This window comes from Saimiri boliviensis, chromosome 3 (assembly GCF_048565385.1).
Source record: "Saimiri boliviensis isolate mSaiBol1 chromosome 3, mSaiBol1.pri, whole genome shotgun sequence".
NCBI lineage: Eukaryota > Metazoa > Chordata > Mammalia > Primates > Cebidae > Saimiri > Saimiri boliviensis.
In genome coordinates, this window is record NC_133451.1 from 117,837,924 (window position 1) to 117,852,895 (window position 14,972).

The 14,972-nt window shown below is 43.8% G+C and overlaps 1 protein-coding gene across 10 annotated transcripts in view; it reads right to left on the minus strand.

The window, feature by feature from the left end:
• Positions 1 to 794: 794 nt before the first annotated feature.
• Positions 795 to 14,972, minus strand: part of FAT1 (FAT atypical cadherin 1) — a 139,607-nt gene continuing 125,429 nt past the window's right edge. For 3 of the 10 annotated variants that reach the window (XM_074396741.1, XM_074396738.1, XM_074396739.1), the window contains 9 exons: positions 14,735 to 14,892; positions 13,443 to 13,905; positions 11,463 to 11,616; positions 11,182 to 11,292; positions 9,085 to 9,719; positions 8,231 to 8,368; positions 5,197 to 5,256; positions 2,865 to 2,900; positions 795 to 1,746 (listed from right to left, as the gene is read on the minus strand). In XM_074396741.1, the coding sequence (XP_074252842.1) occupies positions 1,118 to 1,746; positions 2,865 to 2,900; positions 5,197 to 5,256; positions 8,231 to 8,368; positions 9,085 to 9,719; positions 11,182 to 11,292; positions 11,463 to 11,616; positions 13,443 to 13,905; positions 14,735 to 14,892 (2,384 nt within the window). In that variant the 3' untranslated portion in view covers positions 795 to 1,117. Of the gene's footprint in view, positions 1,747 to 2,864; positions 2,901 to 5,196; positions 5,257 to 7,199; positions 7,251 to 8,230; positions 8,369 to 9,084; positions 9,720 to 11,181; positions 11,293 to 11,462; positions 11,617 to 13,442; positions 13,906 to 14,734; positions 14,893 to 14,972 lie in introns of those variants that run through there. The other 7 variants (XM_010344356.3, XM_074396740.1, XM_039468173.2 and 4 more) reach the window with 3 other exon arrangements.

The window sequence follows — 14,972 nt, forward strand, 5'->3', positions numbered from 1 at the left end:
TCATAACCAATTCATACTAATTAAAAATATATAAATTTTTCTTGGTTTTGTTTAAAAATATTAGAAAGTTGTACTTCTGACTTCTGTGGCTTAGTGCGGAGCCCTATCAAGTAGCTGTATACTGCCACCTGGTGGCTACCTCCGCATGTACAGCCTGGCATTGGTCAGCGTAGAGAAAACTGTCACATTCAGACCTTGTCCACTAAAAGCAAACACATCAGGATCCACCCTTCCATTCATCCATCCTTCTATCTCAGTTCAGCCACTGAATCCCGAACAGGAGTATAAATGGAAAGGAAAAGCAGGCAGAAAAGCTCAAGTATTTTATTAATAATTTATTGTCAGTAAGAAAGACTGGCTAAGGGTAGTTTTCATTAAAAACCTTTACAAGACCATTGCATCACAAATATACAGACACTGGAAAAACGGTGTCATGGTGGTTTTGGTTCTAAACAGGTATGCAGAAGGTCCCCATTACACTTTCCAATAATGAAAAATGTTTATAATTCTAAATACAGCAACCCATGTAAGACATGTTCATGTGTCAGGTCTCTTCCTCATCCTATGTACAGCTAGAAATAAATGACTATACTGAAATGTACTAACGAAATGTCACACTTCACAGAGTATGAAGTATGGAAAAAGACAGAATAAAACCCTGGTTACAGTAAGAAATCAGGGTGTTAGACAATGGCACTAACACCACCAAAATTCAGTTGTAACAAATGCACAAAACATCTTGGAAATCTTGTTACAACTATGAGAAATCAAATCTGTACATAAAATTTACAAAAAAAGAGAAGAAAATTAATCAAATCTATATAAATACACGAATCATGCTGATGAGATGAAAGACCTGACTTCCGTTTCACGATTTTAACACGGACAGATGTAAATCCCAAAAGGCGCTGGAAAATGGCACAGCCGACGAAAACCTCACGGATGACAGTGGTTAGGACACTGGAAATGATGAGCATGTCCAGAGGTGCAGGATCCAGCGCAGCCATGCCCATTCAGCTCACCAAAAAAAAAGCCAGCAGGCACTGCTGCGCACAACGCGGGTCATTCCATAATCTCAGGGTCCACTAAAGTCAGGCACTTTGGCGGGAGTTGAGAGTCAGACTTCCGTGTGCTGCTGGGAATCCAGGGGCGGGACTGTCACCTCTTCAAAGTGGCCATCGTCCCCGCTCTCGTAGTCACTCATCATGACCTCCGACTCCATTTCGCAGCAGGCCGACACGTCGGAGCAGGAGGCCGCGGGGGCGTACACAGACATGGGCATGCTCTCGACAGCGGGCGCCTCCAAGTGTCTTTGATACCCTGGTGGGTAAGGGGCATGGGACTCTCTACAAGAACTGTTCTCACCAGTGCCTTTTGTTTGAGGTTCAGACATATCGAGGGGATAAAAATTGGGCAAATACTGATTCAAGTTGAATCTCTGCCGGTTTCTTGATGAAGAACCCAAGCTACCCACGGCAGGCATGTCTCTAGGAGGGTGGATGGATTCGAACTGATCGCTGAATTCTGGCGATAACGGTGGCAGCTCATCAGGTGCGGGGAAGTCTTCTGGGGGTGGAGGAAAATCACTTTCGATGTCGTAGCCTCCAGGGTAATAGTCCGTGTCGATGGCGTTTGGATCTGCTGAGTACAGGGGTGTCTGCTCGTCAATAACCTCATAGTTGGGGAACTCTTGTATGTCTGGCAGAGGAACACCTGGCATCCAATCTGATGTATCCCAGTGATACCCTTGATAGAAAAGAAAATAGACGTCAATGTGTTTTCTCCTAAGCTTTTGTGCTGTGGAAAGAGAGCTCAGTGCATCAAAGAAAGATGCAAATGCACTGATGCCTTCATTCAAAGTTCACCGCTTTGGAAATTCCTCGTCTTTGCTTTGAAGACGTCCCCCGACCCCACTCCAGTTTAAAGACCCCTATGAACTAGGCTCTATTTCTAAAATGTGGACTTACAGTTTTATGTACACAACTAGCATTCAAGGAAACAGGAGGAGTCCTGAGGGAACTGGAATGCCAGCATGTAAATCATACACATGTTTCTACAAACGATTCTAACCGTCCTTTTAACTTTTCTCCTGTAATGCAGGAAGCAAAGGTACTGGCTCAGTCTTAGGACATCAGTGAAATATCCACTATCACTTGATCTGCACTACTTATTTAAAAAAATACTGATTCATGCAACTTAAACATTTTTTTCATTTCTATTTTTTGTAGAGACAGGGTCTGTGTTGCCCAGGCTGGTCTTAAACTCCTGGCCGCGAGCAATCTCGCCACCTCAGCCTCCCGAAGTGCTGGCCCAGTCAATGCAACTTTTTTAAGTAATCAAGGTAACCCTTAACATGCTAAAGTTTAGAAAATAAGCTTCCTTCATAATAATGTAGTGAGTTTAATATTACAATTACTATTTTTCATTAGCCCCCAGACAACAAATTATTTTAATCTAGGTATGTCTCAAAGCATGCCCCCAAATCAAGCAAAATACAACTGAATAAGCACTGCAAGATTATAACACAGCCTCTGATACACGTAATGACCAGTCTGTGTTACTTTCAAAAAGGACTGGGATCCTTTTAGACTATATAAAGCATCACTATTTATCTTTTTTTAAAAAAAAAAAAACTTCCAATTTTGGAAATTTTTTTTTTTTCTTTCTCCTCAGGATTTAAAAAATCCTTTGAGAGGCGGGAGAAGGTTAGGCAGTCCGCGCTTAGAATGCACACACACATGCAGCCACACTCAGTTACTGCTGCAGACGCTGGGCGACCACGTGCAGTCAGCGCGCACTGAGGCAAAGCCCGGCCCCTTGTTCTTAGTGTGAGTATCAACGAATAACTGGCATGCAGAAGTCACCTCTTGATTTGCTGAGGTCAGGAGCAGCCAAAGATTCTTTTGGTGGCAGAGTAGAAAAAAAAAAAAAAAGAAAACATTTGTAATTAAAACAGACAGCTGAAAAGGCAATAAAGGTAAGTACACAGAACAATGTAAACTGCTTACAAAGGCCCAGTCAGCCATACAGCACGTCCTTACGCCAGTGTCCATGAAAATTCCAAATGGCTGAGACACGTACGTACCACAGATCAAATGGGATATGGAAGTGGATGACAGAGTCATGATGAACCAGAGATTTGGCCAGAAAAATCAAATATTACTTTCTTTCCCTTGCGCCTGACAATCAAACCCTGAAAACACTAATTTTCTTAGGAATAATTAAAACAAACAGGCTCTAATAAAACATAAACTGACCAGGTTACATAGGTGATACTCTGAATACATCTACAGTTACATGATGCACATACTTTACAGCACACTGCAACCTTCAGAGGACATTACATTCAGAGGAATTCATAGGCAAACTTAGATACTTAACGATGGATCTACAAGCTGAAAATCTCTCCCAGCTATGTATTTTGAACATGATTTAATGTTTATACTGTTGACCATTCCCTAGAGAGATCCCCCGTCTGTAATGACACTTGCTCTGGCAGGACCCACCATCTATACACAGAAGTCCAGCAGGAAGTGCAACCCAGTGCCTGTAAATCCCACTGTCAGTCAGGACCATGAGACGCCTGCACTGGCCCCGGCTAGCCTTCAGGTCCTCTCTATGAAACAGGGTGAAAATCCCAGAGGGCCGTTGCGGGGACTAAGCAGGATAATATGGGTCAAGCCCCGTTAGAAACTGTCTGTAACTGAAAGTAGACATCGTGCAGAAAAACAGTCACTTCAGTGATGTTTCAAACAAGGCCCTCTCTCTACGCGTTCAACAGTGTTATTCAAAAGGCATGTACAAAACTAATTTGGGACAAATATTTGATTGATAGTTCACCTCTAGAAATTTCAATAATTTTAAAAGACTGTGATGGCTCTAAAAAATGGATAAACCTGCATTTAGGTGACATGTATCTACAGAATCATTTTCAAGTCTATTAAAAAAATGTAGCAATCACTTTAAACAAACAAAAAAGGATCCCCAACTTTTGTTCCTCAGGCACTAGTACCAGCTTTCAGCTTTAAATTCAATGTGCACTTCTTGGACATGCCAAAAAATATTTTTCAGTGAAGGAGACTGCATGAAGGAACAGTCGAAACTCTGCTTCTTTAAACTCCAACGATACTTAAAATGCTGGACGGTCACTGGGTTAAAACGAAAAATTCACTAGGCAAAATAGAGGTAAGTTTCTGATTCACCAAGTAGAAACATGGTATTTCTTAGGAAAAGCGGCACAGGCATCCTCGGCAACTGAAAGCATGGACACTGGCAGCCAGCCTCTCCCGCTTGAGAGCAAATAGGGCCCAGCGCTCTGTCCTCTTCCTCCTCAACCTCGACAGCGTCTCGTCCCAGCAAAAGGGACCCCTGAGCGCTGTGACGGCGATGTCTTTGTACTCGACGGCCTATGTGAGTCAGCAGTTCTCAAGTGGGGTCTCTGGACCAGTGCCGTCAGCGCGAACTGCTGAACAATGCAAATTCTCAAGCCCCAGCCCGGCCCTGCAGCATCAGAAGTGCTGGTGCTGAGAACCAGCAACTGGGCTTTTAACCGCCCTGCAGGTGATCTGAGTCACATCGCAGTCTGAAAACTACTAGCCTGTGCCTTTCCCATGTGATTCATTTCAGTGCACTAATAAAGGGTTATTTTAATTAAAAATAATTTGGGGGAGGCGGTCAATGTCCTTTTTTATAACCCTAAGCAGATAAAGCTTCACATTAAATAATTTTCACTAAACCAGATGTAAAAATATGCTTTGACCATGCTTTACACCCTTTTCTTTGATCATACTCAGGGAAAACCCCAAAGTCAAGAGTCAGTTCCAGGTTAATTATGACAGAGTTACTCAGGTCTTATTCCTGTTCATCTAAAGAATTTCTGTTGCAAAAAAATTTTAGGTAGTTAAAATTACTTCTGAACTTTTTTTATACTGCACCTCCTAAAGATACACACTCAAGATCTTCTGGTTACTTCTGATCAGTGATTTACACATAAAAAGTAACAAAGACGTAACATACATCAAAGTATCTTTGCAAAGCACCCAGATTACGAATATACACACCTGCATAAAATAAAGGTTCTCAACCCCCTGAACACCACAAACTGGCTTTTCTGACACTGTAACAGGCAAGGCGGCAGTGTCTAGGACACAGCTGCTTCAAGACACAGACACGAAGCATGGGCACTTACAACTGTACCTTCTGTGCTCACCGTGTCAACCACAGCGTTGACAAGGTGCACTACGGTCACTACGGAAGCTTGCGAAAAGGCACAAAAGCAGTCAATTAGGAACATCTTCAGTTAGTTAGAAAACAGTGCATGAAACAGAACTGTATATTACATCATTGCTACCTCAACTCAGAACTGCTGAGCGCTTTAACGCGCTGACATAATGAGGCATGACCCCCTCACCGTTAGCTGTGTGTCTCAGACTTTTCTAATCAAGCTATATATTTGCTATTATTCATCAAAGGAATGATGTAAATATATTTCATTGGAATTTAGGCAAAAAAATTTTTAGTTTTAAATTTTTTCACAATTACAATTACGGGTCATGTCAGGCCAAAACAATTCTTATTTTAACATCTCACAGGCAAGACTTGACGTTCAAAGACTCCAGTCTTTGGTATGCCACTCTGGCTGTTTAATCACTCGTACGTTGTCCCCAGAAAAAAGAAATTTAAGGAGAAACATATGCAATCCAAAACAAAAATGTTTTGTCCCTGCTGTGATTGTTCTCCTGCAAATGTCTTGTCTGTTTGCAGATGGACTAATGCTTGGTGAGCTAACATATCAGCAGAGGAGAAGACTCCGCCCGACTGCTTCCTGTGTACATTCCCTCTTCATTTGTGTATCAGATTGTTATCAAAGAACTATGCCAAGGTAAATATGTATGCATGTGGTAGGCAGAAGGCTGGCCCTCAAACAGTCCATGTCCGAATCCCAGGAGCCTGTGACTATGTCACCACACATGGCAAAAGGGACATCGTTGACGTGCTTCAGGCGAGGAAATTGAGATGCGGGATTTCCCGGATTCTCTGGGTGGGCCCAATGTCATCGTAAGGGCGATTTTTCAGCACAGAGGCTTCCCCAGTTACGGCTGGAGGGAGCTGTGCAGACAGAAGGATGCTCAATGCTGCAGTCTCTCGGACACGGAAGGCGGCAGGAGCCAGCGGATGCGGGCAGCCTCAAAAATCCAGGAAAGGAAGGAAGACAGGTTCTTCCTCTACGGGCTGCAGGGTTTTAGCCCTGTGGCACCCAGGGGTTGGATTCTAAGCCACTGAACTACAGGAAGACAAGTCTACACTGTTTAAGGCCACAAAGTTTGCAGTGACCTGGAACAACAGCCCCAGGAAACTAGGAATACATGCGGGAACAGACTCTCAGCAGACTTTCAGCTTACTAAATTACTAAATTATGGTAATGAGTAAAATAATAACACTCCTATGTATACATGTTTTCTCTGCACTGTATTATCTGGAAGCTAGTTTTCATAATTAATTTGACCTAACTTATTAAACGCGCTTGGGAGTATTAGTCAGAAGACTGATGTTTCAACAAAAAGAACTAGAAAGAAACTGCTGGTAAGATTCTGAAATGTATTTATAAAGAGCATTTAGGGGCCAAGGTATAAATTATTAAACTGGAAACAGGAACTTTTTAGAATTAAGACTGATAAAAGACCTAATTCTAACCTGTTGGTTTAACAAGCAAAGCTATGTCCATGTACTCTAACCCTAATAAACACAGGCATATTTTGATGCCATATATAATATGCTTGAAATCAGAAATAATAGCACATACTTATAGCTATCTTTAGTTTGAAAAAGGACTCTGCAACAGATAATGAACTATATGGATTTGTGGACTATGTATGTAATGTATTGTGGACTATATTACTCTGGATTGAATAATTATTAGTGGGTTACCTTTTCTGCCAATAAAATATTTGAAATGTATAAACATATAGTGTGTTTATACAAGAAGAAACATTATCATCAAATTTCCTAATTCTGAGACTCAAAAATTTCCACGAAAAAGTACATTGTGCTACTGAATATTGACAAATTCTCTACTGGTAACTGTTCCTCTGGCAAAGCTAGTTACCAATGAGATCGACCCCAGGGAAAGCAGATCAACGTAACTGGTAGCAAAAATCCCACTGCCAAACCTTCTTCATTAGAAATATAATCAGACTTACTAGCAGTGTCTTAAACTGTGCTCTGTCAGTACGCTCTGATCCAAATGGGAGCTGGGGCCGCGGTGGGGGTGGGGGAGGAGACAAACAAAACTTTGTAATAACAAAGGTGGTACTGAAACCGCACATTTCAGAACATCGCATCTCTTCTTAAGAGGGCGTGTGTGCGTGTGTGCGTGTGTGTGTGTGTGTGTGTCTGAGAAAGAGACAGAGTGCATGTGTACCTGAGACAGAGAGAGAGAGTGTGTGTGTATGTGTTGCATGGTTAAGAAAGTTGTAAGAAGTTCTGAGAACCCCGCAAAACTGGTAATATTTACTGTTGTGAAGAAAAGTCAATATGAGATTAGTCAATTAGAAGGAAATGATCTTTCAGTTAATATGAAAGGTGCTACTGAAACCAACAGTTCTTTCAGATTATCACATCTCTTTTTAGACGGGGTGTGTGTGTGTGCGTGTGTGTGTGTCGGAGAGTGTGTGTGTATGTGTTGTGTGGTTAAGAAAGTTGTGAGTTCTCAAAACCCCACAAAACTGGGGTAATGTTTACTGTTGTGAAGAAAAGTCAATACAAGATTAGTGAATTAGAAAGAAATGATCCTTCAGTTAATACGAAAGGTGCTACTGAAATCAACATTTCTTTCAGATTATCACATCTCTTTTTAGACGACGTGTGTGTGTGCGCGCGCATGCGTTTGCGTGCACGCTGCACGGTTAACCAAGTTGTGAGGATTTCTGAAAACCCCACAAAACTGGGGTAATGTTTACTGTTGTGAAAAAAAGCCAAGACCAGGTTAATCAATTAGAAATAATCCTTCAGTGAGCGTGTTCTTCTCTATTACTGACAAGTTCAAGTAGCTATTCATTAAGAACACTTTAGCTCTTTCCCAGCAGACACTCGTGCAAGCGTGTGCGGCATTGTTTAAGAGGGGTCCAAGAATACGGAAGCACCGTGAGGCCCCCCGAGGGTAGCCGGTGCACGCACACGAGAGAACGCGGCAACACAGGCACGCGCAGCAGCGTCTCCGCGGCGGGCTCACCGTTGTCATCACACGACTCGGACTGGAAGGAGCTCAGAGACTGCACTTCCGACAGGCTTTCCCGGGCACTGTAGGGCTGGGAAGGCTTTTCCTCCAGAGGCTTCTTGGAAACACAGGGATCGAGATCCACCACTTTAGCTGGAAAAAAAAAGAAAAAAAGGAAAGGAAAGGATGAACACAGTAAGTTCCACACGGGCCAAAACCGTTCTGTTCACCGCTGAATCCTGACACCCGGCACACGTTACCCAACGACATCCTGAGATTTATTTCATAAATGACTGAAAGAAAAACCTTAAAAACTCAAAGACATTAAAAAAAAAAAAAAAACCCGAACAGAAAAACCTACAATCTTCGAGATTCATAGAACAGAAATTCTCCATAAGCATGCCTACGAATGTCATAAGAAAAGGTGTTAAAATTTTGTTTTAAAATAATACATACAGCTTTTTCTTCTTTTAAAAAAAAGCATTGAATATATGTTAGGCCAGTAACATAAATATTTCCACCTCCCCTGGCCATCGTCTTAAAAATCCTAATATTAAAAGACTCCCGATTTTTTCTGACATATAAATAAGCTAAAAAAAATTATAGACAAGAACCTTTAACAATTATAAAATGAAGTGATCTCTCCAGAAGATTAACTAAAATACGACTAGATTCAATTTCTTAATTAAAATAATTGCCACAGCGCTCAGCCAGTACTCAGGACATCCAAAAAACGTTTCAGATCAGCACAGGGATTTCCGTCTGAGCCTCTCTGTCTCGAATGAAGAGTCCACGTTTTGCATGAACAGAACTTGTGACTTCACTGTTTACCTCGTGACATTTTAGTGAGATGCAAAAATGCCCCTTACCGTCATAGTCGAAGTCCCAGCTGGGCTTCTGTATGGAGTCGCTGTCGGAAGGGGAGTTGGAAGGGGGTGGGGGAGGCAGGTTTGGCGCCACGCTGCAGACGGCCACGGCTTTCCGATGCCCATGCACCGACTCGGGGTTAAAAGTGCTGAGTTCGGGACGCTCTGGGATCGCAGATCCTTCGAAGGAATTTCGGTCAAGATTGTTTCTCGAGTCACTTGGAATGCTTGGCGTGTATGAAATGGGGCGGACAGGCACCTGGGGTGGTATGTCGGAGTAAATGTTCTTGTTTAGCTTGGAATCGAAATACGGTCTTTGCAAGAAAGCCGTGGTGGGTCCCAGGTGCTTGTCTTCAGGTTCAGCCTGATGCTGCTTCTTTTTCCGGCTAATCATCTTACGGCAGAGAACGAACACCACCACCAGTAAAAATATCCCTGCGATAAACACAACGATTCCGATTCCTTCTGCCAAGCCGATATTCCAGGGCGTAGACACATACTGGTTGGGCACGGGGTCCTCGCAGTGCCGGCCCCTGAACTCGTGGCTGCAGTTGCAGTGATAGGAGCCGTGTGTGTTCTCACAAAGGGCCCCGTGACGGCAGGGGTTTCCGGCGCACTCGTCAATATCACTCTGACACCTGCCGAGAAATTCGGGAATGAGGAGAGACCTGAGCAGGTGCCTCTGTGCACACCAGGCGTAATCCTCAGACACCGAAGACTAATCCCTCCTTGACAAGATACGTGAAAATCAAACTCAGATACAAAACAACTAAAAAGTGTACCATCAACCACAATGACAGAAGACCTTTGGTGGATAAACTAATCATGTGATAATAGGCTTTCGATCAATATTTGGGAAGGAAACACATCAAGCCAATATTAGTGGCCATTGTCCTAGGATCCAACAGACTACTACAGCAACCCCACTGGCTAAACAGTAGTTTGTTTGCACGGAGTTCTCATAAGCACGGCATCATTCAGAAGCTTGGAATGTGTATTTTGATAATATGCTGTGTACTCTTCCCATAGCCTGGATTAAATTCCTAAGATTTTCCTGTTTGGTAATACGAAAGTAAACTATGTTTTCCATTTTTAAATGTTACTCTGTTGTGGGAAGCTGGACTCCTCACCCTTCAGTTCATAAGCAAGGCCCTCTGCCTTTCCAAGCAGGGGTGTATTTTCCATGTGTACAGATCCACCTGCCCCTCAATCCTTCCTCCATCTTTAATGAAAGTTGTCTACTTACCATCCCTCACACTCAGCTAGCATGAAAATTCTGGTTACTAACATGTTTTTCTCAAATGTATTAAGAGTATTCACTGACTAGAATTAGGGAAATCAACTTATGAACTAAGACCATGTGACTGATGGCAAAATTCAAGATCACCACCATTCTTAGAGCAAAACTACATGGGCATCCCTGCCAGCAGGCCACACCAAAGGCCTTCGGTGAAGCCTGATGGTGAAGGTCTGTCTCGGTGCACTGCAGGGGGCACAGGTATCAGGCCCTGAGCAATGTTTTTAACGGAACTGGTCAAAAGGCTAAGGTAAAAATGGCATCTGAAGCTGGAACCTCTCATCCACCTCTTCCAAGGCACATCAAGTACCCCCATGTCTCATGTCTTCACTTGGAAAATAATTACCACCTCTGAGGATGATGATAAAGATTAGCTAAGACAATGAGAGAGGTAAAAGAGATTTCTAGATGCGACATAAACGTTAGTCATGGCATGTTATGAAAAAGAGGAAACTCTGCTACCACTGAGAGGTGGACAGATTCAGCTTCAAAGACGGCCACTTTAAAAACATAATCATCTCATTCTTCCCAGAGAATACTGTCTACCAGAACCCGCCCAATCTTTATTGCACCTTTAAAGTAGAGAAGTAGTTTTTTTATTCAGGCATTCTATATATACTATATTTATCGGCTTGATATTTCATTTTAAAGAGTGAAAAGATAATAAATTACATAAGGGGCCGATACGAGGACTAGCAAAACCTGAAGCAACGTAGTTCTAATCACTGAAGGTCTGTTGCATCTGCCAGTCAACAAGACACAATGAAAAGGTTCGGATGTAAATTTTGGAAGAAACCGTTTACCTTTCTCCCCTAAAACCCGAGTCACACTGACAAACGGCGCCATCCAAACTGTCAAAGCACGTCCCGCCGTTTTTACAGGGTTCGTCTTTGCAGTACGGACTAAGCTGACACCTGGAGAGTAAGGAAAAGCAGACACACACCTCATGATTCTATTGCTAACAAACACAGCAGAACAGACAACATCAGCAAATGTACATGGAGACTTTTTACGTGCACCGTTACATGTTTAAGAAGAATTTTATACCACAAATAACCACGAAAGTTAAGAAAAACGCACATACCTCTGACCGGTATATAATCCTCTACACTGGCAGACAAAGTCTCCGTTGCTGACGACACACGTGCCCCCATAGAGGCAAGGGTTGGAAGAACATGGATTGACGCTTATCTCACAGTAGGTCCCTATGTATAAGGCGCTGCATTTGCAGTAATAACCTAAGTTGGCAAAAAGGAACACAAAAGTCCGATCACTCAATGACTGAGACCTGGTCTTCATTACATTGCTTTTTATCTTTAAGATTTAATTCTCCAAGATCTGTAAAAGCTAGTAAAATTCTCACTCTCTCCGGGAAAAAGTTGGCTACATCGACAAGCTTTCCACTGCTGGCACAGCCGTAGCACAGAGAACTGAAGAGAGAACTCACCCACCTTTAGTTCATCACGATTTGCAGTAAGCTCATCAGGTCAAACACACAGAGAAGAAAAACACAGTTCTTTACTTGAGTGACCATGTACACAGACAGCACCTACTTAACATCTCAATTTATCCACGATTCACAAGCATTTAAGGATTAAATGAGAAAATAATGAATGTGAAAAGCACTTTGAAGACTACAAATTACCCTTCAATTTTTAAATTTTTTGAGATGGAGTCCCACTCTACACCCAGGCTGGAGCGCAGTGGTGCAATCTCAGCTCACTGCAGCCTCAAACTCCTGGTCTCAGGGATCCTCTCACCTCAGCCTCCCGAGCTGCTGGGACTACAGATGTGTGCCACCATGCCCAGGTGATTTTTCAAGTTTTTGTAGAGATGGGGTCTCCATACATTGCCCAGGCTTCCTCACTCCCAGCCTCAAGTGATCCTCCCGCTGCAGCCTCTCAAACATGGAAAGATTTAAGAGGATCAAGCGATCCTCCCACCTCAGCCTCTCAAACATGGAAAGATTTAAGAAAGGGGATCATCACATCTGTCCAAAGCAGTACGAGTGTCAACTGTACTTTGTGAAGTCCTGGCACGTAGGCAGGGTGGCGGGCCGTTCCTAGCTGCCTGCCTTGGGCGCACGCCACAGCACAGTGCTTCCCCGCCCCTCCAAAGCCAGCGTGGCTGAGGGTTTTTCTCAGGACGAAGGAATACGGGGCCCTGGGCCAGAGGTTTTAGGAGCCAGGGCATGGCTGCCAAACCCCTTTCCTCCTTCTTCAGGGACCATGGTAGCCCAAGTCAGGAAAATGCTTCTCTCAGCCTTATCCCTAAGTGGCAGCATAAGGACAGCCTCCTTGCGAACCTGGTTTGGACGTGTGACTCATAAGAGCACAGTATAAACTGGAGAGTCTCTGTGGGGATGGCCTGGCCCATGCTACGCACACAGCGTGGAAATATACTTCCCCAAGAGAACAGGAGAAAGCCAAAGCTTTGGAAATCCCACTTAGTTACAGTATTATTTTTGCTCTATGCATGACACCAAGCTCTATGCGGCATGGCGACCGTCTTTTCCGAAGTGTACCTTATTACTGGTCAGTGGGTACCGCAGTCCAGGATGCAAAAGTCACAGAGTACCTTGCTGTGCCAGGGCTTTGAGACACGCAGATACGGCAACATTCGGGAGGAATTCAGGGCCTTTTGGAAAATTACAACTCCCAACTATTATTACCAGCAAGACTCTAGCAGGCCCTCTACGCTGAGCCATTAGACACAGTGGGTAAGAACAAAGAAGGGCTAAGCGATGCGAATTCTAAACTCCCCTGGGTCCATGACCATGGAGTTCAGTTCCGAGCCACTCGTGCCGTCTCCTGCTTGGGTGCCGGGACGGCACCGCAGGGACGCAGCAGTCGGAATCGCGGTGCCCGCAGCTCGGGCACCAGGAGAGCCCCAAGCCCGGCTCTGCTCCCGCACATGGGATGCTACTCAATTCCAACACTGACCGCAGTACCTGAAGACATTGTTTGAATAAAAAGAGAAAAAAAATAAATAAATAAAAAATAGCTGGGGAGTTTAAATGTATACATGTGCACCACTTTAAAGAGCATAGCCTTACGGGCCCCACCTCCAGCAGGTGACGGATTGCACAGGCCTCCGTTCTGGCAGGGGTTGCTGGAGCAGTCTTCCGCAGCTGCCAGGAAGCACCCCGGAGACACTTCCACCAACTCCTCCATGTGCGCGTAGCTTCTCGGTTTGCCGTTTAAAGGCAGCTCCTGCCCATTCAAATAAATGGAGTCCATGCAACCCCTGAAACCGCTGCCCACTTGGGGACTTCTTCCGTGCCTCGTTCCCTGCTGACGGATGTGGCCACCAAAAAACACATGGTTATCCAGGTTCAGGGTTTTCAGAGTCCCCGGGGCTGTGCCCGACGCAGTGTGAACTTGGTCCAGAACCAAGCGGGCGTAGTTTCCGTTCACCTCCAGAGACACTGCGTGCCAGTGTCCATCATTGACCTGAATGCTCTGAACGGAGACAATCCCAGGGCCACTTCCACAGTCAAACTTGTACTGCAGCCTTCCGTGATGAATCTAGGATAAAAACAATGACTGTTGGCATTGGTCTCACAGAACCTTCAGTTACGGTACTTGATCACAAATCAGTTGGAGGGGTATGTTTGGGAACGGGGGTAGAACGATAAGGCCTTGCATTTAAGTACTACAGAGCACATATCCATTTGTCCACTGTATGAATCATAAAAATGTATCTTTTAAGGAATATCAAGTTCTAGCGCCAATGTACATCCACAAAGCCTCATGGAAGCGAATAATTAATATTAAGTATTAACTGAATACATACAGCATCAGGTAACATCAAAAGTCAAAGCTGAATTGTGTTTTTAAAAAAGGTGGGTAAGATAAGTATCACGTGAACAGGCTGGAGTGCAGTGAAGCGATCTCAGCTCACTGCAACCTCTGCCTCCCCAGTTCAAGTGATTCTTGTGCCTCAGCCTCCAGAGTAGGTGGAATTACAGGCATGCGCCACCATGTCTAGCTAAGTTTTTGTATTTTTAGTAGAGACAGGATTTCACCATGTTGGCCAGGCTGGTCTCAAACTCCTGACCTCAAGTGATCCACCCACCTCAGCCTCCCAAAGTGCTGGGATTACAGGCGTGAGCCACTGTGCCCAGCCAACATTATTAACGTTAAGTGTCATGTGTACCTAAATCTCTGTGCCACGGCAGAGCAAGAACAATTCATCCCACAAAGTCTAAAACTTGTACAGACATCAGTGAACTATTTTAATGTGGAATTCAACCATTTCACTTACGTTATCTTTTCAAATTAACGATCTGAACACAAAATGGAATTTATGTTTTTGAAATCTTCCACCAAGATGCAACCCTGTATAGAAACATACCTCCAAGATGCTATAGTCAGTTCCTCGGGCATACATGACAACGGCATGCATGGAATACGTTCTGAGCCTCATGGTCAGTTTCATCTCTAATTTGTTTTCATTTTCCATCAGACGATATTTCACAAAGCTGTTTCCAGTAAATGTCATAGATGAACTCCCTGTGAATCACAAAGAGGAAGAAATAAATCAGAACCAAGTTCAAGCATATTTTTTAAAGTGTAATTCCCCTGCACCCCTA